Here is a 26,120-nt window from a genome sequence, read left to right on the forward strand (position 1 = left end):
AAAATCAATGTAATATCTTGGCCGGTCTCCTTCACTGTGGCTACCCTGGGGTCTCGAATAGTGCCTGACAGACACAGGCCCTAAATATTCCCCGAATAAATGAATTAACGAAATTACGTGAATTAGCAAGGGGCAGGATGCTGGCCAAAGTCTGTCTGAATCCTGAGCAGTTATAAACGTCAACACGATCAGATCAAGAAGGCAAAACAAAAGAGCAGGGAAGTGAGGTTCTGTAAAGTCACATGTGCCTTTTTGGGTCCACTGGGAGGGAAGAAGGAAACGCAGTGTCAATGGAATCTATCACTACAAAGTTTTTGTTCCTGAATGGAAATTTCCAGAGCCTATGTTGTAAAGCTTCTTACAATGGGCCATTTATTAAGGAGCAAGCCTTCTGCTTAAGTGACTATGTGCCAGCGGCGCCACCTGCTGGGTAGCTAGCTGGGCATTTTAGAACAATATTCTAGAGGGGGTTTTTTTCTTTATTTTTTTCAGAAAGCAAATTGAATTTAGAACCACAGAAATTACATCGGACATATCTTTAGAGATAATCTAGGCCCTGTGTCATCTTACAGGTAAGGATTTGCCTTAAGTAGGTACAACATTTTCTTTCTTTCTGTTGCTACAACGGAGCCCCAAATCTCTCTCTCCGGGAGAAGACACGCTACAGCCATCCTTACTGAATTGTGTCACGGGTCTCATGTAAATCAGAAACCGAAAGGCAGTTACAATCCATTCGTGAAGCATCTGAGAGTGCTGTCCAATGGAAATTTCTGCAACCATGGGGTAGAACTTTCTGCAGTGATCTATATCCGTGTGTGCTGTCCAATACAGTAGCGTACGGAACACCTGATGCGTGCCCAATGACACCGAGGAATGGGTTTTTATCTGATTTTCATTAGTTTACCTTAAAAAAATAGCCACCTATGGCGAGTGTGGTTTTTCTCAACCCTGGCGCTGTTTACATTTTGCACTGGATCATTCTCTGCTGTGGGGGTTGTCCTGTGCACCGTAGGCTACTTTCACAACGGCCCTGGCCTCTACCTACTGGATGCCAGCAGGACGGCCGCAGAGGCGGGACGACCAAAAAAGTTTCCAGACATGCCCCAGAAATGTCCCCTAGTGGGCAAGACCACGCCCTGTTGAGAACCACTGGGGCTAATGGCTACTGTATTGGACAGCATGGCTCTAGAATATGCCTAACATGTACATGCCACATTTTGATTGAGAAAAAGAAACGGCCCCTACCCTGTGGTACAGCAGTCGTGGTTTTGTCATAAGAGGGAAGCTTTAGAAAGAAAAGTCAGGGGCACCTGGGTGGCTCGGTTAAGCGTCCAACTTTGGCTCAGGTCGTGATCTCACGGTTAGTGAGTTCGAGGCCCACGTCGGGCTGTCTGCAGTCAGCACAGAACCCGCTTCAGACTCTCTGTCCCCCCACCCTGTCCCTCTCCTGCTGGTTCTCTCTCTCTAAAATCAAATAAACAAACTTGGGGGCGCCTGGGTGGCTCAGTCGGTTAAGCATCCGACTCTTACTTTCGGCTCAGGTCGTGATCTCACGGTTCCTGAGTTCGAGCCGCACACAGGGCTCTGTGCTGATGGTGCGGGGCCTGCTTGGGAATCTGTCTCTCCCTCTCTCTCTCTGCCCTTTCCCTGCTTGCATGCTCTCTCTCTCTCTCTCTCTCTCTCTCAAAATAAATAGATAAAACTTAAGAAATGAATACATAAATAAACGTAAAAATATTTTTTGTTCATCTGAAAACAAATTTTTTTAAAAAGTCAGGTGTAGACAAAGAAATCTCTTTCTTCTTCTCCTCCTCCCCACGCAACAGGGACGGAGCCAAGACAGCAGTGGCAACTGTGAGTCAGCGGATAAGCTGACCTCCCCGAGTCTCCGCGTCTCACCTGCAGAAGGGGAGGGGGGTACCCACCTGGCAGGGCTGCTGTGAGGGCTGAATTAGCGCATTAAGCGGTCCTAGCTCAGTGCTCGGCCGCCGTCGAGGTTCAAACGACAGCTGTTCTTTTGGCCACCCTCTTGGGGGGGGGCGGGGGGGAGTCCTCACGCCTTCCAACCCACAACACAGAAGTGCCCAGCGTGTTGCCATCGAAGATAAAAATCGAATGGACACCAAGTTAGCCAAGCTTCATAAACCTAGATTTATTTCACAATGCCGGTGGCCACAACATTCAACCACATTCGTGTGCGGCCTGTGATATCCCCCTGAGATTTTGAGATAGCTCATTTACATGTGTAGGAGAAAACGCTTCAGCTCCTCTGGGAGAAAGAGCTCGTTGATCTTATGATGCTGCTGGATTCCGAAGCACTTCCGGATTTGAAGGCGGCACAGCTGCAGCAGAGAAGGAGGCCCTGCAGAGAGACGGGGAGACAAGCCACACATTGGTGCCAGCGACCCAAGACTACTTGCTCTTTCCTCCTTTTACAGCACCCGAGCCGCACCACGGTCACAAGGAGATAACGCCGCTCTCCCGAAGACCATGTTCTGGTCTGGGGGGGTGGGGGGCAGCATTTTTAGGCCATGGTCTCTCTTACCCGGAATCTCATGCAAATGAGCTTGTTAGGTTTTGATTTAGAAGAGACTGGAGAAAAAAAAAAAAGTCAAAGCCTACTCCCGCTAATGGAGGCCTAAGGCAGCTAAGTCTGGAATGACGAAGCCGCACAAAATTCCCCAGGATGGAGAGAAAATTCATGTTTAACAGCTTCCTTGTATTTTTACCTTAAGAAAAAAGATAGGGTATTTCGAGATACAAACGTGTATTTTTATAGTTTAGCAGTTTCGGGATATTCAACTAAAGTGAGTGATCAGTGAGGCCCAAGTAAGTGTATGTTACCTGAGTTAAGTCATATCTGTTTTTTTTATTCTGCGTTCAGGGCTAACCCGATGCCAGCACAAACCTGGCACAGGGAACCAGCCAAGAGTTTACATTTCAGGACAGTGGTTCTCAACAGGGGGCTGGGGGGGAGGGAAAAGGAGGGGACAGTTGGCAAACTGAGACACTTCTGTTTGTCACAACCTGGGGGAGAGGCGTTACTGGCATCTGGCTGGTAGAGACCAGAGAGGCCGCTAAACATCATATGGTGCACAGCACAGCCCCCACCTGGCCCGAAACGTAAACAGAGCTGAGGCTGAGAAACCCCGTTATGGAGTAAAAGGGTGGGGAACGATTTCCCACCCCTCCCCCACCCCCTGCACCAAACTGTAATGGGAATTGTGCTTTGGTTATCAAACACACACAAAAAAGCCAAGCTATGCACCGTCAAGAATCCCAGAAGGCAGTGGCCCTCAATCCAGGATGCATTTTAGAATCACCTATCGGGGGAGCTTGAAACCACACGGTGTTGGGTCCCACCCCAGAGATGGTGCGTCAGTGAACGTTAGGTGGGGCCTGTCCATCTGGCTTTTTTAAAGGCACGTGCCCCAGGTCATCTTATTGTGCAGCCAGGATTGAGAACACACGCAGAAAGATCCAGAGGCCTCGGATTTCCTACGGCGTCCCTACAAGTCGGTTGCCTGTTTCTCAGGTGATGGAGAAGGGCAGGTGGAAAGAGCCGCACGCACCATCAACAAAAATGAATGCGGGATTTTCAAGCGGGACCTCACGGCACACTCCGAAGGCCCCCGTCGGGATTGAGGGAACCTTCCAGACTACGTTCAGTGCCACTGGAGCCATGTACTAACGAACTGCTTCCCAGCGCGCGCGAGGCACACATTAACAAGCGGCAGAAAGTACACTGTGGGGAAACTGAACTTCGGTTCACCTCGTAAAGGAATGGTGAGGGACGTGACTAATCACGCGTGCTAGACACGCTGTCAGGAACGGCTGGAGGAGGAACTGATAAAGAACTGTTGGACGATGCAGAAAAGCGGGACATCAGAGTTAGCTCAGTGCAGCTACCGACGCCAATCGAATATCTGCCGTTTACTGTAAGTAGGATGACGTACAACTGCAGCCTTCATTCCATAAAGCGCTGGCACCTGCGAGCGTTCGAGCAGTTTGCTTTGCTCAGTAATAAAACCAGCTAATTTCTCTCTGCGAACTATCTGTCACTCTGGGTCTCGATTTCTTTTATTCGCCCAGCGACACTCACATTTCACACGATGCTGTACAGCGAAAGTAATGTGGGGCGTGGCTCCTGTCGCACTGGGCTGACCGGCATTTTTTTTTTTTTTTTAGTTTTCCTTGTGCGCCATGAGTAAACACTGCTTTAGACGCTTTTCAAGGCGGGTGGGGTGGTACTATTCCTGAACTCCTTTCCAGGGACATCCAGAGACAGAATCTGCTGTGTTAGATCTGCAGGTCTGGCCTTCTGTGCCTGCCTGGCCTCATTTCCTGTGGGCTTCCAGGCTGCTGAGAGGGGCAAATGACTCCGAAAATGACTCATGGAGGCAAAAGCAGCAGTAATTCTCTCCAGTGACAAATGACATTTTACAAACCAGCGGGATCATCGATCACACCGTCACCAAAATGTAATCAAAGGAATGAAAGGCAATGTAGGAGCCTACGAATGGGCTTGGGGACAGAAAGTAGAAGGAAGAGCCTGTGGACGTGATCGGAAAATCTGCTGGGATTATTTGCTGAGGCAGATGAGGGGATTGTGTGCGTGTGTGTGTGTGTGTGTGTGTCTATGTACATGACCTAGGGACTTTAGGGGCCCAGGAGGCCCTTCTGCTTTTGTGGCTCTCTTTCCCAATGGGGGAAAAAAAATGGTATTTTACAACTGTGTGGGTATAAAGACAAACATAATCCAGGTTGAGTTTTACCCACTTTTTTCCTTCAGATTTGAAAGGGAATTACAACATTTCTGTGGGTCCCTAAAAACATCATGGGCCCCAAGCATAGTGCAGTCTGGACCTGCTGGAGAAGTAGGCCTATAGATAGATAGAATTTTTTTGAAAAAACAAATCACCAAAACGCAGGTAGAATGGCCTGGCAATCACCCCGCTGCCTAATGTAAAGGGGTCTCTGTTGAACCGTTCCTTGCGCCCGGGGCCTGGCCTTCCCTAGCCCGCTGACGCTGCTCAGAGAGTACAGGCCTTGTCTGGGGGGCCCTGAGGCAGGTCTTTGGCTGCAAGTACCCGGGGCAATCGGAGCGGCGGGAAGGATTCGGCGGCTGCGGTACGATTCTGCACAGAGCTAGGCCCAATGCTCAGCCCGCGAGGAGAATATAACCGGATGACACGCCGTCAGAGCTCTTCTCCCAGGGCGGCCACATGCAGGGTCCCACAATCCCGAAAACTTAACAAAGTGCACACTCTGGTGAAAAAGTAGGTCCTGAGCGGGCCGCTCTCCATTTCCAGGGACAATTGTGAATGCCAGGGGAGGAGGGGTCTCTGCGCCCCACCCCAGCCCACAGCCCTACCCCCTTGCACGGCGCTCAGTGACAATGTTTAGTTGTTTGGGTCCAGAGTGCTGGTTCTCATTTGTGAAGGAGTGTGGACTCAGTGGTTCCTGACTTATAACAGTAAGTGTCTCATCACCAATGACTGCCTTCTTGCCCCCACAAACCCGGCGCACCGTAGCCTGGCCCATCTGTAGAGCAGTGAGGCATCCAGGGGCACGGTCCAGCCCCAAAGAGGATTCCACTGCATCATTCTAAAGTATGTTTTAGGTAACTTTAATATCAAACATTTTTTAATGATATGTTAATGCTGTCAAAGCTGGCCTACCCCATATCTGAATACTCTTATCACCCAAGATAGCCTGTCTCCAACATCGCAAACGACAGATGGTTCCTTACTACATAGCCAGTACCATACCTTGTCGAATACTAGATTCTCTCAGCACCCCACAACGGGGGATGGCAGAGAACGGTCTCTCACACGGTATCAGAAGTCAGAACTCGGTAAGTACCTGTCTCCCGCTAGAGCCCGCAGGAGTCTCTACGGATTAGGGCCTAGGCTCGGGCAAGGGGGAAGCACCTTCACGCTCCAAGAAGATCTGGGTCAGAGGGCTCTCTGGAGGCACCAACTCCAAGGGACATTTGCCATCAGCGTTCCTGGCCTGGGGGTTCGCTCCAAAATCCATGAGCAGGATGGCCAGCTCCCCATTGGATGCCCTGGCCGCTGCGTGAAGAGGGGAGTCCAGACCTCGGCCTTCGTTCACATTTGCTCCTATGCCGTCACAAGAAGAACAGAGAGTCAGCCAAGAAGCCAAGTCCCAGCATCCCCCTCCTCAAACGACTGTGCTGCAAAAGTCCTTAACCATAGGGCGTCTGCAGTGGGCGGGGCAGTTCCGCAAAAATGGGCATGACTGGAATCCGTTTAACAATACGGGGAAGATGCCATCTGACGATGTGACTGACGGCACAACAATGAACTATACTGCACATGAGGCTTAAAACCTTGCCTTTGGGGCACCCGGGTGGCTCAGTCGGTTAAGCGTTCGACTCTTGGTTTGGGCTCAGGTCATGATTTCACGGTTGGCCAGATCGAGCCCCGTGTTGGGATTCTCTCTCCTCTCTGTGCCCCTCCCCCTACCTCAAAATAAATAAATAAACTTAAAAACAAAACAAAACACCTTGCCTTTGAGTGCTATACACAGGTGTGTTACATACAACAAGAATCCTGGTGGTGCGAAAGCTGCACGTTCACTATTAAAGGAGTGTAAATATTTGTACAAACTGGAAGTGAGGCCAGACGGTGAAATCTCATCTATACCGAGCACCATATTCACACACTGAGCAACTGTTATGGGGTGTGAAACCCGGGACCTGGGACTGTGTGATATGAACTGTAAACAGCAACTAGCTTGTGAGGGCATCTCATAGAACAAGATGGCCAATTCCAAGGTCACAGGAAAGATGGCAAAGTCCTCTTCTTCAGGAATGAGGTGGATTTCTAGGCCCATCCCAAGCCAATCCTGTCTCTACAGTCTCTACAAATCCCCACCCCAGCTGGATGCCGGCTCCCACGGGGACACGTGGAGACGTGTGGTTTTGCCTGAGCTGCTGTCCCTCTAGTAAAATGGGAAACTACGTCCACTCAACAAATATTAACTGGATTGAACAGATATTAACTGGATTGTCCCCGTATTGTTCTTGGCTTTGCGAGGGATGTGAAACCTGGCCCTTTCCTGAGAGCTTAAAATCTACCTAGAGCATTATGGGAGAGGGAGGGAAAATGGGAGGGAAAGATAGAGAGAAAGAGAGAGAGAGAGAGAGAAAGAGAGAGGGATGGAGGCGGAAAGAGAGAGAAAATAAGAATGAATCTTCTAACTCATGGCAATGGCCGCCAAATGAGTAGAAGGCAACAACAACAAAAAACGTTAAGAACATTCGAGGGAAGGGAAAGGTTACTGGAGTTTTGAAGAATAAGCAGGACTCAGATAACTACAGGGGTGATGAAATGGTCTTCCAAGGTTGAACAAGAGACTGGACAACAGCAGGGAGGTGAAAAAGAAGGGTACTACATAGGCCTTGTTGAGGATAACAGAAGATTTACAATGAGCTACAAACGGGACAGGTGGAATTTCTGGATCCAAGCACACTGGTGAAGGAGGCCCCGGGGGGAAGACCCAGGCCTGGTCCAGCAGCTGTGGGAGTCAGCAGGGCTAAGAACGTGCCTGCGCACTGTGGAGGGAGGTGGCCGAGGGGAGGGAGGAGAAGCAAGGACCACCCTGGGAGGAAATACTGTCATCATCATTATCCGCATTACAAGGGAGACAACGAACATTCAAACAGGTTCAAATATTTCCCCACGGGAACACAGTCACCGTGAACCCTGATCCTGTCTGAGTCCCCCACCGTGTCCCCTGCTACAACACACAGAGCTTTCAAATGCATTTCATTTCTTTCTCGTCTTCTTTCCTTGTGTCGCGTGCTTTCTAAAATGTTTTACCTGACTCCAGAAGCTTCCTGACACAGGCCACCTGCTGTTTCCTGCACGCCAAATACAGAGGGGTGCCCAGGTGGCTGATGTTGAGGTTGAGGTTGCCTCCGTGAGCTGCCAGGATCTCGACGCAGTCCACGTGGCCTGCAGCCCAAAGCAGAAGAAAGACGCTATCGCACAAATTCCCTCAGCCGGGAAACCGCACCTTCCCTGTGTTTGGGGTGCGTACATTTCCCCGGGACCAGAAGCTAGCGCGGGGAATAGGGAATGAGTTTAATCCCGGCCATCAGGGAATGGGTTGACTGTTGAGATGGTAGCTGCAGCTCCGGGTAGAGCCCCACTTGGGTTTACCAGCCCCGGTAAGCGACCGGCAACCTTTTCCAAGCGTTGGTGGCCTTGTAATCGGCCCGGATATAGAAACCGAAGTGAGGGTCGGGAGGGGCGTGGAGGGACAGGACCGCGGGGGGACCTGAAGAGGAAAGGGCACGGTGTGGGCCATGGGATGGGGCAGGCAGCCCACAGGGTCCCCCAGGGCAGGCCCTGGGAGAAACAGGCCACCGTGGGCCCAGGTGGGGTTCAGCCGCCAAATCCAATGGGAGCGGGGCCCAGTCTGGCAGAGGGGGGGCTGGCAGAAGCCACATCACCCTTGCTTGGTCTAGGAGGCTGTACTTTAAAACATTGCTCCTCTGCATTTCGCTTTTTACATCATTTGAGTTCTGTGCACCCAGTGAATATGATGAGCTGCCCCGTCTCTTAAGTAATAAATGTCAACGCTCTGGGAGATGATTAGCATATGGATGGATTCAGTCACATGGGGTTGCCGTAAGGTTCCCGGGAGCCATCCTGGGAAAGCCACCAAGGAGCTAAAAACTCTCCCTTCCGCCGATGTGTGGTCATGATGGTGATGAGGGCGGGAATGAACTCTGGAGAGGAGCAAAACTGGCCATGTTGTGTTTTGTGCCCGAGTGAAGAATGTCGGAAAAATTACGACTTTGTGGAGAGTATTACCCCAGCTGAATAAGTCCTGCGTATCTAACGTACAGCATGGTGACTGTTTGGGATACCGTACTGTATACCTGAAATTTGCTGAGACAGTAGATCTTTTTTTTTTTTTTAATTTTTTTTAACATTTATTTATTTTTGAGACAGAGAGAGACAGAGCATGAACGGGGGAGGGTGAGAGAGAGGGAGACACAGAATCTGAAACACGCTCCAGGCTCTAAGCTGTCAGCACAGAGCCAGATGCGGGGCTCGAACTCATGGACCGCGAGATCATGACCTGAGCCAAAGTCGGCCCCTTAACCGACTGAGCCACCCAGGTGCCCCGCTGAGACAGTAGATCTTAAGTGTTCCCCCCGCCACACACACACACACAAAATGGCGACTATATGAGGTGATGAATGTGTTCATTAATTTGACTGTGGTGACCGTTCCGTAATGTACATGTGTATCACGTCATTACGTACACCTTAAATGTGTACAATTTTATTTGTCAATTATACGTCAATAAGGCTAGGCATGATGGACAATCACCCCAAGCTGTATACAACATCCTGTATTTCCAAAAACTGAAAGTTTGTTCCACTTAAAAATCCTAGGTGGCCCTGTGACAACATTCCTTAAGGCCCTAAAATAGAAGGATATAACTTGTTTTACAAAATCATTTGATTTTTGTGGGGTCATGTGTTCAACAAGGTATTCCACAAACATTGACGGATAGTCTACTGTGTGCCAGACCCTGTTCCAGAAACCCGGCAGTGAGCCACATTCCAGAGGCTGCAAAAGGGGGCTTCTCGAACTGTGGGTGCATCCAAATCACCTGGGTGGTTGTGAAACAAACTGCAGGTGGCTGGGCCCCACCCCAGAGTTGCTGATTCAGGGGGTCAGGCGTGAGGGCCAAGAATCTACAACGGCATGCCAGACCAGGCTGATGTGTCTGGTCCCAGGATCCCACACTGAGAAAATATCCCTCAAAAAATATCCCTCCTCGGGGCGCCTGGGCAGCTCAGTCAGTTAAGCCTCCGACTTCAGCTCAGGTCACGATCTCACGGCTCGTGGGTACGAATCCTGCATCGGGCTCTGTGCTGACTGCTCTCTCAAAAATAAACATCGAGAAATAAGCTAAGAATCTCTCTCTCTCTCTCAAAAATAAGTAAATATTGAAAAAAGTTTTTTTTTAATCTCCCTCCTCTTCCTTCTTCCTTGCAAAAGGAAGATGTCTGTTGAAGTAGGGGTGGAAATTTTAAATTCAGATTTACCTCTCTTAGCAGCTTCATGGATGGGAGATGCCAGGTCGCTCACCGGGTGGGGGCTGGCACCGTGATGAAGAAGCAAAGTGATGCAGTCCAGGCTGCCGCTGATACAGGTATTGAACAAAGGAGTGTGCCAGTCGGCGGTGACACAATTCACCTGGAAAGAAAAGCTCCAGGCTGAAGGCAGGCAGAGGGGTGTCCTGGGTTCAAATCTGGGCTGCCCTACTTTCAAGCTGCTGTTTAACTCCTCTGAGCCTGAAATTCCACAGCTATAAAATGAGGACAAAAATACCAAATTCCACAAGGTTTTGAAAAACTGAATGAGGGACGGCACTGAGAATGTTATGGCATAGTCTATCATTTCCACGCCCCCAAGAACATGAACTCTGAAACTAGTTAGGCTAATTCCAATAGCTTACAAACAAATCTCGTTTTCAACATTCCATTCTAGACCCAACCCACACCATTCCAGTTTCCTTCACAGCAGTGAGAGTAACCTTTTAGAGTTGTTAACGTATCATCTTTAAAAAATTTTTAAATGTAACTTTCACAGAAATGTAGGGTGAGTATGTGCCAAAGATTTTATTCAACTCGTTCATCGATGAGGGAACCGGTAAGGGGGTAAGGCTGGCTCAAAGCAGAATTTATATAGTCAGCCAATTAAATGCTGAAATACATTTGCTAATAGATACAAGACCGGCTAATGTCCTACAGGGCCATAAAACTATCGTCTTTGGGGGCGATCTTTCCAAACGTTGGAAAGCAGACAGAAACTTACAAGTTAACATCCGACTTCACGGCGTTTGGGCTATAATCGAATAGGAAAGAGCAAAGCCAAATGCAATCTTTCTACATTGTCAAATAATTCTGTGGTGAGTCCGTTCAGCAGAGATATTATGAAGACAATGAAGTCATTCTCACAAGCCATTTCCAAGGAAGGCTAGGATTAGGGAGGCACAGAAGATGTGAGGGTGCAAAGTTTAAGGAGACACTCACTCCCAGGGGCACGTGATGCTGAACAGCCCTGAGAGTGAGGGGCTCTTTAAAGCTTGCACCCTAGGTGCCTCTCTGCCTTTCCTGAGTCTTGGCCCTGTTTCCATGTGTGGAAACCTAACCCCAATATAAACCCGATGATGCACTCATTTATGGCTCTTTACGACTACTGTCAGGAGAAAGCCATTTCCTGGCACGGACAACCCAGCATTCAGCCGATTCCAACGGGTCCTTTACGTTTCAACTTAGACATCATTTCCCCTAGGGATCCTCTTCGGGCCTCCTCTCTCCCCCACCAGAAACGAACGGGCCAGGAAACCTTCCGTGTGCTCCCAGCAACCACCTTAGCGTTCATGCTTATCACATGGTGGTAGTTTGCAAAAATGGCCTCAGATTCTCTGCACAGGATGCATACCCCTTTACAATGTAGCCTTGCAATTCCTCCCCTCACAGGACGGACACCGCTCTTCCTCCTTGAATCGGGGCGTGTGCAGAGGACTTGCTTTGGCCGATGGGACAACAGCAAATGTGCCCCAAGCTGAGAGCCCACCTTCTTTTGATGCTCTTGGAATCCCCGGTACCACATGAACAGGCCCAGGCTGCCTGTCAAAGGATGAGAGACCACGCAGGGATTTTCCGTCTCCTCAGCCATCCTGGCCAAGGTCATCACGAACCAGCCTGCCCCAGCCAACCGGTCAGCTAACCTCCAATGCCTAAGCTGACGTCAGCCGAAGCAGGACAGACCAGAAGAACCATCTGGCCAACACAAGGATTTGTGACATAAATAAATGGCTATTGTCTTTAGTCATTAAGTTGGGGCGCTTTGTTACACCGCAGGATATAGTGGGCAAAAAGAGCGCCGTGTAATGGCCTGCCGTGGCTGAGATGCTGTGCATTCAACAAACCAACTTCTGCTCCTTGTGGCTCACGGCCATACTACATTTCCCCGCCTCCCGGGCAGTTACACGTGGCCTGAGTTCTGGCCCACGGGGTGTGGACAAAAGTGATAGATGTCACCGCCAAGATAGGCCCTTGAACGTCTTCCATGCGCAATCTTCTACATCTTTTCTCCTTCTGGCCACCCGGAGTGGCGGCCACCACTAGGAGCACACATGAAAGCCACTTGTCGAAGATGGATGCAACAGGCTGAAAGGAGGCTGCGTGCCTGAATCACCCCCAGAGAGTGCCACCCAACAGAGAACACCCACACGGGAGTTTCAGTTGAGCAAGAAATCAACTTTGATTGCATTAGGCTACTGAGATTTCACGGTTTATCTATTAAAGTAACGAGGGTTATATTCACTTATTCACATGTTTACCTATCTGGCTGTGCCCTCATGTAGTTTACAAAGGTCCTGAGAATCTTTATCCAGAGTTTAGGCACATAATACGTGCTCAGTGAATGCCGGTTGAGAGAATATGAGAAACTCACATACATATATATATATACATATATATATATATATGTATATATATATATACACACACACACATATATATACACACACATATATATACATATATACACATATATACACACATATATATACATATATACACATATATATGTGTATATGTGTATATATATATGTGTATATATGTGTGTATATATATGTATATATGTGTGTGTGTATATATATATATAATTTTCTGATCAGACTCGTCCATCACTTTCGAACATGGGGGACTTAGTTAATGGAAGACTTACTGGTCCCTACTTTCAAACGTAATGACTTTGTGTCTTCCTTCTCTAGGACCTCATTATGCCATCCTGATTCTCACCCTTCAAATAATAATCCTATACCTCATGTCTCTCAATCCTCACAAAACCACAAGAAGCTACATAACTTCCTTGTTATTTTCTCCCTTTACTCAGACACAGACTCTTAAAGCTCAGAGCCTAAGTAACATGTCCAAGTTTCCAATATTAGGAAATGGTAGACATGGTTTGAGACCATTATTCAGGTCTTATGGGGCCAAATGGTCTATGTTTTCCATAATATTTCATTACCTGCCAGCCTCAGGAAGGAAGGCAGATATCTAACAGGTGTTTCTCAGTAGTGACTGTTAAAGAATATGATATAGACACAAATCATTACTTTCTAGCTAAAAACTCAATACTTCATCTATTGCTAAAGCAAAGAAGCTGATGGACATTCAACTTTTGAAAACACCCCTCTTCAAACCTCAACTCAGGCTAGTCAAAAATGCTGGAAATTATTCAAAAGGGATAGAAGTACTCGTTTGTCATTCATGGTTTCTAAGACATTATTTGAGCTGCACTTACCTGAGCTCCATGCTTTAATAAAATGTTTGCACAAGAGACATGACCTCCAAGGCAGGCTTCATGGAGTGGGGACACACCATCTGCTGTGATGAGGTTCACAGGCCACCCCTGGAGAGGAAATGAGCAGAGTAATGAGTGCAAAGCGACAGTTCCGTAGGGTTGGTTTTGAGCCACAGATCCAGAGCTGTGACAATTCTTTTAAAGTCAACCTGGCTCACAGTCTGACAGTATGCTAAGGTATTCCTGATGACATAAAACAAACAAACAAGGAATTTTCATGCTCGCCAACAGCCATGTAAGTGAGTTGGGACTCAGGTCTGCCTCTAGTTGCCTCTTAAGATGACTACGTCTCTGGCCCTCACCGTGATTGCAGACTCACAGGAGTCCCTCACCCAGGCAAATTGTGTCTAGATTCCTGACCCACAGACACTGTGAGCTAATATATGTCTATTACATTAAGCCGCTGGCTTTGGGGGTAATTCGTTACATAGCAAGAGATGACTAACACAGGGCCAAAGCATGAGGTGAACCCCCACAGGCAGAGGCAGAAAGTCCCAAAGGAGAGAGGCAAGTACATTCTTGCTCCAGGTGCTCGAGGACTAAAGAACCAAGAAAGTTGTCTGAAGGCCCTGGGGTTCATCAGCCTCTGGGGAAATGTGCTCTCCAGGAGATGGATTACGAGCCAAACCCAAGCAAAACATCAAAAGAGCTCCAGGAGAGGCTCCACAGACCCCCCGATGGTGGACTACATTATCCTTAACAGGAGGAAACTGAATACAGTAAAAGTTCTTTTCCTCGGGACACATCGGTTAAGAACCCGGTTAGTTTAAGTGATGACTTAGTGACACATTTAGCTTTTCTTCCCAGAAGAGTTACAATTTGCCTAAAACCATTCCAATAAATTGCGTCCCACATCAGCATTCCTAACACACGTTCTTCCACTTATGTGGACATTTATGAGTCAGTCAACCTCCCGATCACCCTGTCCTGTTGGCTTTTACCCTCTGATGGGTGACCTCGTAGATTTTTGAGAGGTCCAACAATTCTGGGCATACACCTGAGTCCACAGGACCCTGAATCCAGAGCCCTTCTATGTGTGGGCCTGGGGCGGGGGGATGGTTCTGGGAGACTAGAAACAATCCACTTGTAAATGAGAGATTCCAACATCCCTTTCAGCATTTTGCACCCCCCACCCCCCGGAGCTCTGCTATTCCCAGGGAGGGAAGGGACAATATCTTCCTTCCCTTTGTAACCTCACATCCCATCTGTACCCAATGTGCACTTCAGAAATGCTTACTGACCGCAACTCAAGAAGAACGGAGTTCTTGCATTTCTCCCTTTACAAGTAGTGCTCATGGACTTCAGGGCGACATCTGCTATTTGATTTTATTATTATTTAACTGGAGGCATCCCCTCAAAGATTTGTTTTCAAATCCTTTTTTACCCTCCTCTCAGTGCTCCATATTTGTCCTATCTCTTCCACTCGCACTGCTAGAGCACACAAGAAATTCACAGCAAAATGTTACTTGCGTTTTTCCATGTGCAACAGATCATGAGATGAAATGTACTCCTGCAGTCACCACTGCCATTTTTTTTTTTTGAGACCACTGCCATTTCTAAGCAATCATTTAGGTACTTATACAAACACCCAGGTAAATGAAAATGCAAAAAAGAAATTAATCGCCATACAAAAACCTTTCACCACATATTACATATTCATATTACAAAGAGGTTCCTTTGCGTTAAGGTTCGCTTTGCAAACTCAGGACTCCATGTACAGTTCATCACTGAGCTACAGCTCCACTTTAAATGAATGGTGGCAATTTGTCTGAATTATCGACAAATCTGAATCGTATAATATTGTGAAGTAATTTTTAACCCATTACTTCATACAGGATCCAGTCCGCAATAGGTTCTCGGGGGGGGGGGGTAATGGATTAAATGGCTTACTTTAATTTTTCTATAATCAATTGTCCCTACTCTCAGTCTATAATCAGACGCTCTTTTTGATGGGTCCTTGAGGCTGGGCAGTATCGGGACACCCATGGGGAGGGACACAGTGCTCAGTACCTGGCGGCTTTCTGTCCCAGCCTCAAATCATACGCCCCCAACTTTCAGACTACAAGGTTACACTTTTCCCCTTGTCCTATACTCAACTGACACATCGTTCTCTACACTCAGCACAGAGGAAGGTCATGAATACCTGTCTCTCATGTTCATCAGAATACACCAGTCCCTTCTGTAGCAAGGAGATCAAAGCCACTTGATGAGAGGACTTCCTACATTCCACTCTCTGCATGTCTCCAGTCTTTTCTACCATTGCTCCTTTCTCTGAGGCAGGAACAGGTGAGCTCACCCCAACAGCCTCACGGGACCTCACCCGGTCCCTCTGCCACCTCACGACTTTCTTTCGGCCACATCTCACATGCGTCCCCCCACTCTCTCCTCTTCAGGCAGACTTTCCTTTTGCGTTTCAAAGTCTTCCCTTCCTCATTCCTCACCCTCTTCCAAACTTGCATCCAATGCTCTTCTTCCCTTTGCTTCCTCCTGCCGTTTTTGTTTTTCAGAAATAGCCTGCCCCCCTTTCTTTAACTTCTAGCCCTTCTCTCATCTACCAACACAATCCCACTGAAACTGCTTCTAGAGATCACCAGAGACTTCCTCCTTATTGAATCCAATATACATCGCTCTAACCTCCGCCTCCTTCCACCTCTGAATTTGCTATGGGTTTATCCCAACCTTGTGAAACCTCTCCTCTGGCTTCTAAAACCAAGCTCTCCCTAAAAAACAAAACAAAACAAAACAAAACAACAAAAAAACAAAAACAAAAAAAAAACAGGCTCTATCTCTGGCCTCCTACTGTCCTTTTACTGCCTCTCTCACTAACTCTGTCCTTTTCCTCCAAATATCTCCTCATACAGACATTTCAGGGATTTGCCCTCAAATCCTTTCTTTGTCTCTCAATACTCTCCCCACATATGGTATACAGCTTTCAAAACAAGATCTCTACCCCTTGTACGTGTTTCTAACTCCCTGCTAAGACACAACCACCTAGGGACCCAACTAACCACATCAACTCACCCTCTGCCAACAACCGAGCTCTCCCTGAAAAGGGCTCCTTGTCTTGCCAGCCCTCATTCTCTGAATGGCACCACTATTCTTGTTCCATACCTCGGATGGAGACCTCGGAGGGAGGGTAGCAGAGTGATTCCCAAGTTCAAACGCTGGCACCATCCCCTAACAAGCAGTGCGGCCTTGAGCCAGTTACTTATCTCCCTCAGCCTTAGCTTCCTCATTTGTAAAATGGGGCCAACTGTACCTACCCTATAAGGTTGTTATGAGCACTAAGAAATGGTGTATACAAAATGCTTAGCCCTCGGTAACTTGTAGGCCGTCATCATCTGAGATTTCTTCCTATTCTTTATCACTTAGCCTTCAATCAGCTGCCACATCCTAAAGATCTGATGTTTTAGAACACCAGGATCTTTGCTAGTATCCACTCACTAGTGACTTAGCCATTTGAGGATTCCAGGGGGCAGCATAAGGAGTTTTATTCGAGGAGCTGAAAAGCCAGTCTTCACCACTTGCTCTCAGCGAGACCTTATTGCTAAGGTTCTCGGTCTTGGCCGTGCCTTGGAATCACTCGGGGAGCTTTTAAAGTCCTGATAACCAGGCTGCATCCCAGAGCACTTGCAATAATCAAAGGACATAGAAGTCGGGCATCAGTATTTTTAAGAGCTCCACCTTATCCCAGACATCTCACGGTGATTCCAAATGTGCAGTCCAGACTGAGAACCACAAAATTAAGGTCCCACTATGGTCAAGTGATTCCTTAATTGCTTTCTGCTGGCCTAACAAACTGCTATTGTTTTTTTTTTTTCAAATAAATTTTTATGGAAGTGCAATAAAGAAAATTTCATAAATCCTAAGCGTAAATCTCAGGGAATTATCATAAAGGAAATATACATCTCATCACTACACAGGCAAAGAAAAAGAACATTACCAGAAGCCCACATACACGCTATCCAAATTATGACCCACCTCTCATCCACAAAGGCATCCACGATGCTGATCTGTAACACCATACGTTAATTTTCCCTGATTTTGAATATTATGTTCATTGAACCATGAAGTATGTATTTGTGTGTGTGCGCGTGGCTCCTTTCATTCAATATTATGCTTGTCACACTCATTTATTCGTCCATTTTCATTGCCGTACAGAGTCTCGTTGAGTAATATGCCATCATATATTTAACCATTTTACTTTTGATGGACACTGAGGTTGCTCTCAAGGTTTTTGTTCTGTTGCTCTTATGAATAATGCCGCTATGAATAGACCTGTTTGTGCCCTTTGCTGAACACACAGACACACATACAGTAAAACCTTGGTTTGTAAGCACAATGAGTCCAGAAACATGCTTGTAAGCCAAAGCACTCGTAGGTCAAAGCAAACCTCAAGAACCATTGACTCAGTTGTGATCACGTGACATTCGGCATCACACTACTTGTATTGCAAGACATGGCTCGTTTATCAAGTTAAAATTTATTAGAAATGTTTGCTCGTCTTGTAATCACTTGCAGAACAAGTTACTTGCAATCGAAGGTCTTACCGTATCTGTGTCTGTTGCATACAGACCTAGAAGTAGAATTGCTGGGTTATGGGGTAGGGATATTTTCAGCTTTAGTAAATATCGCTTAACACCTTCCCAAAGTGATTTGTATAATTTATACTCCCACCAGCAGCATAGAGAGTCCCAGTTACCCCACATTCTTGCCGATACTTGGTATTATCTGTCTTTTGAAATTTAACCCTTCTGGTGGGAGAAGCTGGCAATACAATCTCTCACTTGTAATCTGAATTATCCCAATGACTAACCAGCATAGTTTGATTTATTTGTTGAATATTTGGATATCCCTTTTTTATGAAATGCCAGTCCAAGTCTCTTGCTCATTTTTCTGTTGGGTTGCCTATCTTTTTTGTATTGATTTTAGACAAGGAATATGAGCCCTTTGTAAGATATGTGTGTGCGTGTATGTGTATATATGTATACACATATGTATATAAGTATATATACATATGTGTATTTACTTATATATTTATGTGTATACATATACATGTATATTTATATATGTAAAAGGTTTTCTCACCTGTGGCTTGTCTCCTTGCTTTTTAAACATTGCCTTTTGATGAAGTTCTTAATTTTAAAGAAATCCAACTTATCAGTCTTTTTGTTCCTTTCCTTATACTATTTCTTTCCTGTCAAATGCCTGTCTCTCTCTCTCCTACACTGTCAAAATGGACTTTTTAAAAAAAAATTCCTTGAACACAGTGGCTCTACAGGAGTTTTTAGAAAACTACCAGTGTGGGGCGCCTGGGTGGCTCCATCAGTGAAGCGTCTGGCTCTAGACTTCAGCTCAGGTCATGGTCTCATGGTTCTGTGCTGATGGTGCAGAGCCTGCTTGGGATTCTCTCTCCCTCCCTCTCTCTCTGCCCCTTCCCCACTCACGCTCTCTATCTCAAAATAAATAAATAAACGTTTTTTAAAAAACCACCAATGCATGAAGATGGCCCTAGGTTAAATCAGAATACCTGGAGTGAGGCCCAGGCATTGTTATTGCTAAAAAATGTCCTGGATTATTTTAATGTGAAGCCACCGTGAAGAATAATGAGTTACGGATTCAGTTTCTCCCTTCTTGGGCCACATGAGAATTTCTTTTTCTTTTCTCTTTGTTTTACAGCCATCTCAATGTTTGGTCTTATTCCCCTTCCTAAAATGTGTTTGTTTGGTGTAGCACCTGTGTTTGTCACTATTCTTTGATCGTTATTAGAAGTGTCATTAGATCGTAGTCAGAGAATAAATACCATGTGTGGTGACGGTAACTGGAGTAGGTAAGTTACAGGACGTCACCTCGGTTCATTCTCACAAACCCACATAAGGTAACATAATACACTGAATTTTTGGTCTTAATTCTGTATTCCCCTCTAGCAGTATAATACATTCACACCCTTGCCATCACCTCATAGTTGACAAAGTATAATTCCTTCATCCTTGACTTCAGACCCGAGCGTCTGACTTGCTTTGGCCAACGGGATGTTGGCAGATGTGACGTAAACAGACTGGAAGTCCTCGTGCATGGTGGGGTTTTGCCCGGCCTTTTGCCGTGAGAACAAGAGGGATGGGAGACACATGTAGCAGAGCTGGACCCAACCCACAGCTTGGAGCCAAGCCCAGCCTCGACTGGCTGACCCAAAGACTCGTGAGCTAGAAATAAACGTTCATTGCACGATGCCACCGAGTGTGGGGTGCTCTGTTGCATAGCAGGATCTGACTAATACGGGTAGTTACTGGAATGCTCATTTTATGAAGGCAGAAATTGAGGTTCCAAGAAGACAACTTGCTCACATAATGCGATAGAGCTCAGATAAAGAAATGGTTCTGTCTGATGCGCACTAAACATATAAATACTGAATATAAATGAATGTCAGTCCAATTTAATAAGTGATATATAGAAGCTACAGCGATCATTTTTCATCCTATCAAAACAAGGTAAATGCTTCATTTTATCTGGGAAGCAGCTTAACGGCTTTAAGCTAGAGTTATGTGTTCCTACCTATATTTCTATTGATAATAGGCCGCTGGTACCATAAACAGCCGAAGACAGTGGCTTAGGGTGGTCTCAAATTTTTCTTTAGAAATTGTTATCTCATAGAAGGATTTCTTAGTCTAGATAGGCCCATGAAATTGGACTTTTTTTTTTAATTTAAAACATTTATTTTCACTAACAACTACCTAGGATGTACGATGCCCTTCCATTATGACTCCAGACAACAAACCACAGTAGTAATAGCAGTATATAGGACAATCACTGAGAGGAATAACAGATACTTATATTGCATTATTATTATTATTTTAATGTTTATTTTTAAGAGAGAGAAAGAGAGCACGAGTGAGCAGGGGAGGGGCAGAGAGAGAGGGAGGCAGAGGATCCAAAGCGGGCTCAGCGCCAACAGTAGAGAGAGAGAGCCTGAGGTAGGGTTCGAACTCACGAACTGTGAGACAATGACCCGACCTGAAGCTGGAAGCTTAACTGACTGAGTCACGCAGGTGCCCCACATCATAACTATTGTAGGTGTCTGAAATATCTCAAAATACACGCTCAGCCTACTTAGAAAATAGGGTAGTTATTAGCATCACCAACTAAATCTTATTTAATGCATTCTATATCACTATGTCACGTTTGATTTTTGTAACAATTTGATAGGTCTTCGGTATTGTGCTTTATGCATTTAAAACATTAGTCTGAGGGACATCTGAGTGGCTCTGTCAGTTGAGCATCTGACTTCAGCTTGGGTCATGATCTCACAGTTTGTGGGTTCGAACCCTGGGTCAGGCTCTGTGCTGACAGCTCAGAGCCTGAAACCTGCTGCGGATTCTGTGTCTCCCTCTCTCTCTCTCTCTCTCTGCTCCTCCCCTGCTCATACTCTGTTTCTCTCTCCCTCAAAAATAAATAAGCATTTAAAAAAATAAAGTATGAGGCTGAGAAGGGGCCAGACTGCCAAGTGAAAAGGTCTATAGTCTTTTCAGAAAACAGAACATTCTGAACAAAAACTTTATTAGAATTTTGAGTGGTGATTTAACCCACTTTTTAAAAAGTATCTTTGCGTAAGTTCCCAATAGTTTCAAACCAGCAAAACTTAAATCAGTGTGGACTTGAGATGACACCTGAGGAGCAGAGAAACGAATCTCAAACTGGGTGGAGCCACCATCACCTAGAGGTTCAATAACACTGAAAATGTCTTCAAAATTTCAAGATTACGTATTTAAAGAGACATTTCAAGCATTTATTTCACATCAGGGGTTTCCAACCTCAGCACTACTGACATTTGGGGGTGGAGAGTTTTTTGATGTAGAGGACCGTCCTGTGCTCCGTCCATGTTCAGAAACACCCTTGGTCTCTCTACCCACTAGATACCAGTATCACCCCCCCCCGACCCCCACTCCCAGCTGTGACAGCCAAAAATGTCTCCAGCCATTGTCAAATGTGCCCTCAGCGGTAAAACCGCCCCAGTTGAGACCAGAATGTGTCACGGGATAATTTTCAGGAATGCGGTCTACTGAATAAAGCGAAGGCAGCCTGAACGCACTCATCTGCCTGTTATTCACTCGATAGATATTATAGCACCTATTGTGTGCACAGGATTGTATTAAATTCTATTATCACGCCAGCCTCCAAAGAAACGGTTCAAGGGGACAGGAAATCACCTCATTTTGCCGACGAGGAAATTTATATCTTAATATCCGACTAAATGATTTTTTTTCTCAGTGTGGTGAACAGTAGGATATGCTTCATATTTATCTCTCTTTTTGCTTCCCCCAAAGCCACGTACCTGGTTGATGAGGCTTCTCAGAGACAACAGACACCCTTGGATAGCAGCTTCGTGCATAGGAGACCAATCAGACACAATATCTGCGTGGAAAGGGAAGAACAGGTTACCTCCTGTTCATGCACGACAGACCCGAGGCTCATCCTTGCTGGTCGGTAAGAGCCCGAGGGGGTCTTACTGGATGGAGACATCGGAGCCAACCAACCAAAACTCCCATGAGCCTTTCAGCATTTCTCCCCTCCATTGATGTGGCTAGTACGCATTTTATTTGAAAGGTCTAGATAGCTAAGGAAAGAACTACAGCCAGTATCCAAACAGAGGACAAAAGGGGTGGGTTGAGATGGGAGAATACTGGACTCCCATTTACCCAGTGGTTTCAAAGGCAAATGGTCTGTTTAGGTAAGTGAGAGCCTCACTAATTAGCAGCATTAGCGTGCTAAACTGCGGTTGCCAGCCTAGCGTCCTGTATGACATACAAACTCTGGTGTCTCAGCAAACAGCGCCACAGACCGATGGAAGTAATCGTGTGATTACACGCACCATTAGGTTTGATATCAGATCGACACAGAACTCTATCTGTTTATGGATTACCTCCTGTCCCAGTATCAGGCACAAATTAGAGTTTGCTCTGACCTTGTAACGGGGGACACTATTTACCCCAAAAGGCAGCACACCAATGGGGTTAAAGAGAGGCCTGTTAAAGGTTAAAGGATTCAGACCTGTGCGGCTGCTTCTGAGCTGTGGGTCCCTGGACAGGCTCTGAGCCTCAGTTTCCTTCCCTGTCATGTGAGGACAGCAATACACTTACCCGTAACTCAATACCTATTAGCTACTATCATTATCCTGCCCTACCATTAATCAGCGTCTGGATTATACCCCACCAGCACTGCTATTAAAAATGGCAAAATTATTCTACAACCGTATGGGAAGAATACACACTCTTAGGAAGGAAGCCTATAAGCCCTATGCCAACACATGAAATTAAATGCTCTGCTCTCTTGAACTGAATGTGGAGGTAACCCGCATGAGGCACAGAGCGGAGCTTTCCTCATCTCGAGCCGTGTTCTGATTTCCAGAACAAACACAGGAAGTCAGAAGGTGAGGAGGCCCGTCTGATACGAGGCACGCCTTGGAAAGGAACTGGTGTCTCCTAAAAGCGAAGGACGCCTAGGGAACCAGAGAAGTTGCTAGTGCCTTACCAAATGAAAAGCCAGAAAGGAGGAGGCTAGCACACTTTGTACTTAACACGTGTTGGCTGAGGTTGGCCTGCTGTCCAGACAGGGCTACCAATGCCCTGGAAAATCTGTCCCAGGGAGCAAATTACCATCCTTCCAGATGGATTCATGAAGCATTTACAGGTGAGAGGAGGCTGAATGAACCTGCCCGCACACTGTCCGCCCAGTGCTTTCTTCTGGGGTCACTAAGATACCTAAGGTCAAACGGCTTTTCTGCGACCTCCCAAAACCATATGCTCAACACAAACTTCACGTACTCACGGCGCCCTCTGAGGATCCGGATCCTCTCAGGAAAAATATCGCTGTTTCTAGTGGCCGGGGGCCTACAATTCAGACTGCAGATGTGGAAAGATTTCTCTCCAAATTAGAAGTAAAAGGACAACGAATTCTGCACTGTTGGCACGAATGCAAAATGCCACCCGCACAAAATCTTGAGTGAGAAGAAAGAGCCAAAAATCGAGAAAGGTTTGGAAAATCAGTTTTAAATAAATGTGCAAATGGACCCTAATGGATCGTGGTCTCTTAAAGCAAGCTCAGATGATTAGAGTTGACAGCCTCAACAGTCCAGGCAGGTAATTTGGGTCCTAAATTCGAACTCTGTTCAGATGCCATAAAAATGAGACAACGGTATTATCCAGTGGAGACGAAAATGGGCTTTGTTTTGGATTCATTTATCATGAAACCATTACTCCTTCTATTTACAGTAAATAAGGAATTCTGTACTCCCCTAAGAGGGAAAAAAAGGATATCTGAAGTTGTGGACCCGTGTTTCGGAATGTAGTATTTACAAAGCAGACTAGTAGGGGCGCCTGGATGGCGCAGTCGGTTAAGCGTCCGACTTCAGCCAGGTCACGATCTCGCGGTCCGTGAGTTCGAGCCCCGCGTCGGGCTCTGGGCTGATGGCTCGGAGCCTGGAGCCTGTTTCCGATTCTGTGTCTCCCTCTCTCTCTGCCCCTCCCCCGTTCATGCTCTGTCTCTCTCTGTCCCAAAAATAAATAAAAAAAAAAAAAAAAAAAAAAAAAAAACGTTGAAAAAACAAAGCAGACTAGTTTGTGTCACCCAGAAGCACAGGCCGTTGCCCCGGTACACGTGCCGGGGTCGGGGGGGGGAGGGGCTGACGGTCTGCACCCATCTATGTGACTAATGGCTTGATCTATAATCCACATACCATACAATTCACCCATTTAAAGTGTACAATTCGGGGACGCCTGGGTGGCTCAGTCGGTTAAGTGTCTGACCTCAGCTGAGGTCATGATCTCGAGGTCCGTGGGTTCGAGCCCCAGATCGGGCTCCGTGCTGACAGCTCAGAGCCTGGGGCCTGCTTCGGATTCCGTCTCCCTCTCTCTCTGCCCCTCCCTTGCCCATGCTCTCTCAAAAAAAAAAAAAAAAAATTAAAAATCTTTTTTAAGGGCATAATTCATCGGTTCTCAGAAGATTTGTGGAGTTGTGCAACCATCACTCTGGTCAATTTGAGAACGTTTCCATCGTCCCCAAAAGAACCCCTTTGCCCACCAGCAGTCACTCCCCATGTTTGCTCTCCCCCACCCCTGCACCTGGCAACCCACGATCTACTTTCTGTCCTTATAGATTGGCCTGATCTGGACATTTCACGTAAATGGAATCACATAGTATGTGGTCCTTGGTGACTGGCTCCTTCCACCCAGCATAATGTTTCAAGGTTCATCCGTGTTACCATATGCATCAGTAATTCATCCCTTTTGATGGCCAAATAATACCCACTGTATAGAGAAACCACATTTTATTTGTTCATTCATCAGTTGGCGGGCATGCATGTCGTTTTTACTTCTTAGCTGTTATGAAGAATGCTGCTGTGAACATTCACGTGCCCATTCTTGGGTGGCCGTTTTCAGTTCTCTTGGTTTCGTACCTAGGAGTAGAAGTGCTCTAGGACACGGGAACCCGATGTTCAGCCTTTTGTGGAACTTCCAACCTATTTTCCAAAAACGGTTGTACCAACGTATCTTCCCACGAGAAGTGTATGAGACTTCCCTTCGTAATTTAAAGTCATTTCGGACTAGCGTTTGGTGAACCTATCATAGGGTGTCCGTCGCTCCTGCCCAGGAGAAAAACTGGGGTCCTTGGAAAGCCAAACTTCAGAGACCTCAACAGGTCTCTGAACAGTTGGGTGATTATGTAAAAGCTTAAAAATGTGACAGCGGATATAGGTTTTTTTTTTTTTTCTAGCATTGAGGGCATGGAGATATGTACACACACACACACGGTTCCGTAAACACCATAATTTGCAACATGGACTAGTCCAAACACACACCCTCATTAGCTCTCGAAAACACTGAAGAGACAGCTGAGAAGTCCATCCTGTGTGATCCTGCCTGGGAAGCTCAGGGAGAGGTTTCTCCAGGGGTTTCCAAGAGCCCACACCCGAGCAGGCAATGAGCTACAGGCAATACGCTCAATTAAACCCAGAAGCAGCTGTGCCCGCCTTCCTGCTAACAACCAGAGGGCGCAGAAAGGGCAGGAAAGGGGACCTATTCCTGCTAAAACACGGAAATGCTCCCAGTAGGAGGCTGGATGAAGAGGCCACTCAAGGTCACCACCCCCCCCCCCTTCCACTTGACGCCACCACCGGCTTTGAAATTCAAGGGCCGTGATCTGTATCCAACCCCTCGTCCAAGCCCTGAGTATATATTAAAGATTCCTCCCCAACACTTGCTCAGCCAGGGTCTAAGGGTTTTACTGCCAAACACTAGGTGCCAAACGGGGTCACTGGCAATGCCACAGATGCAGTAGGGGCGGGCGGCTCTCCTAACGAACCCACTCCACACGCCCTCCAATTAGTGCCATTAAACCTACCTTTCTTTTCAGTCGAGTCTCCGTCAAACCCTACAGCACATTAGGAAGGAGGCCATTTCGTTTTTATTGCCATCTCTGGAATGACTTTGTAAATTTCCATCACTTCAGAGGAGACTGGTACACGCAACATTCTGCCAGGTCAAGGGGCAAAAAGGGAGGCTGGGTTGCCCTGAGGGGGCAGAGCACCTGCCTCGGGTCGATGGCACTGCAGAGAGCCGGGCACCGGGTTTACAGCTATGGTGGGGACCCCGGTTGGATTCCAGGACAAATAAAAAAGAGGAGAGAGAGAAACAG

At 46.7% G+C, this 26,120-nt stretch overlaps 1 protein-coding gene across 4 annotated transcripts in view; it reads right to left on the bottom strand.

The window, feature by feature from the left end:
* Positions 1 to 2,127: 2,127 nt before the first annotated feature.
* Positions 2,128 to 26,120, bottom strand: part of ASB9 (ankyrin repeat and SOCS box containing 9) — a 29,410-nt gene continuing 5,417 nt past the window's right edge. For 3 of the 4 annotated variants that reach the window (XM_058713010.1, XM_058713008.1, XM_058713009.1), the window contains exons 2-7: positions 21,763 to 21,842; positions 13,374 to 13,481; positions 10,100 to 10,250; positions 7,851 to 7,985; positions 5,934 to 6,125; positions 2,128 to 2,362 (exon numbers count right to left, since the gene is read on the bottom strand). In XM_058713010.1, the coding sequence (XP_058568993.1) occupies positions 2,238 to 2,362; positions 5,934 to 6,125; positions 7,851 to 7,985; positions 10,100 to 10,250; positions 13,374 to 13,481; positions 21,763 to 21,842 (791 nt within the window). In that variant the 3' untranslated portion in view covers positions 2,128 to 2,237. Of the gene's footprint in view, positions 2,363 to 5,865; positions 6,126 to 7,850; positions 7,986 to 10,099; positions 10,251 to 13,373; positions 13,482 to 21,762; positions 21,843 to 26,120 lie in introns of all 4 variants that reach the window. The other variant, XM_058713011.1, reaches the window with a different exon arrangement.

This window comes from Neofelis nebulosa, chromosome X, assembly GCF_028018385.1.
Source record: "Neofelis nebulosa isolate mNeoNeb1 chromosome X, mNeoNeb1.pri, whole genome shotgun sequence".
NCBI lineage: Eukaryota > Metazoa > Chordata > Mammalia > Carnivora > Felidae > Neofelis > Neofelis nebulosa.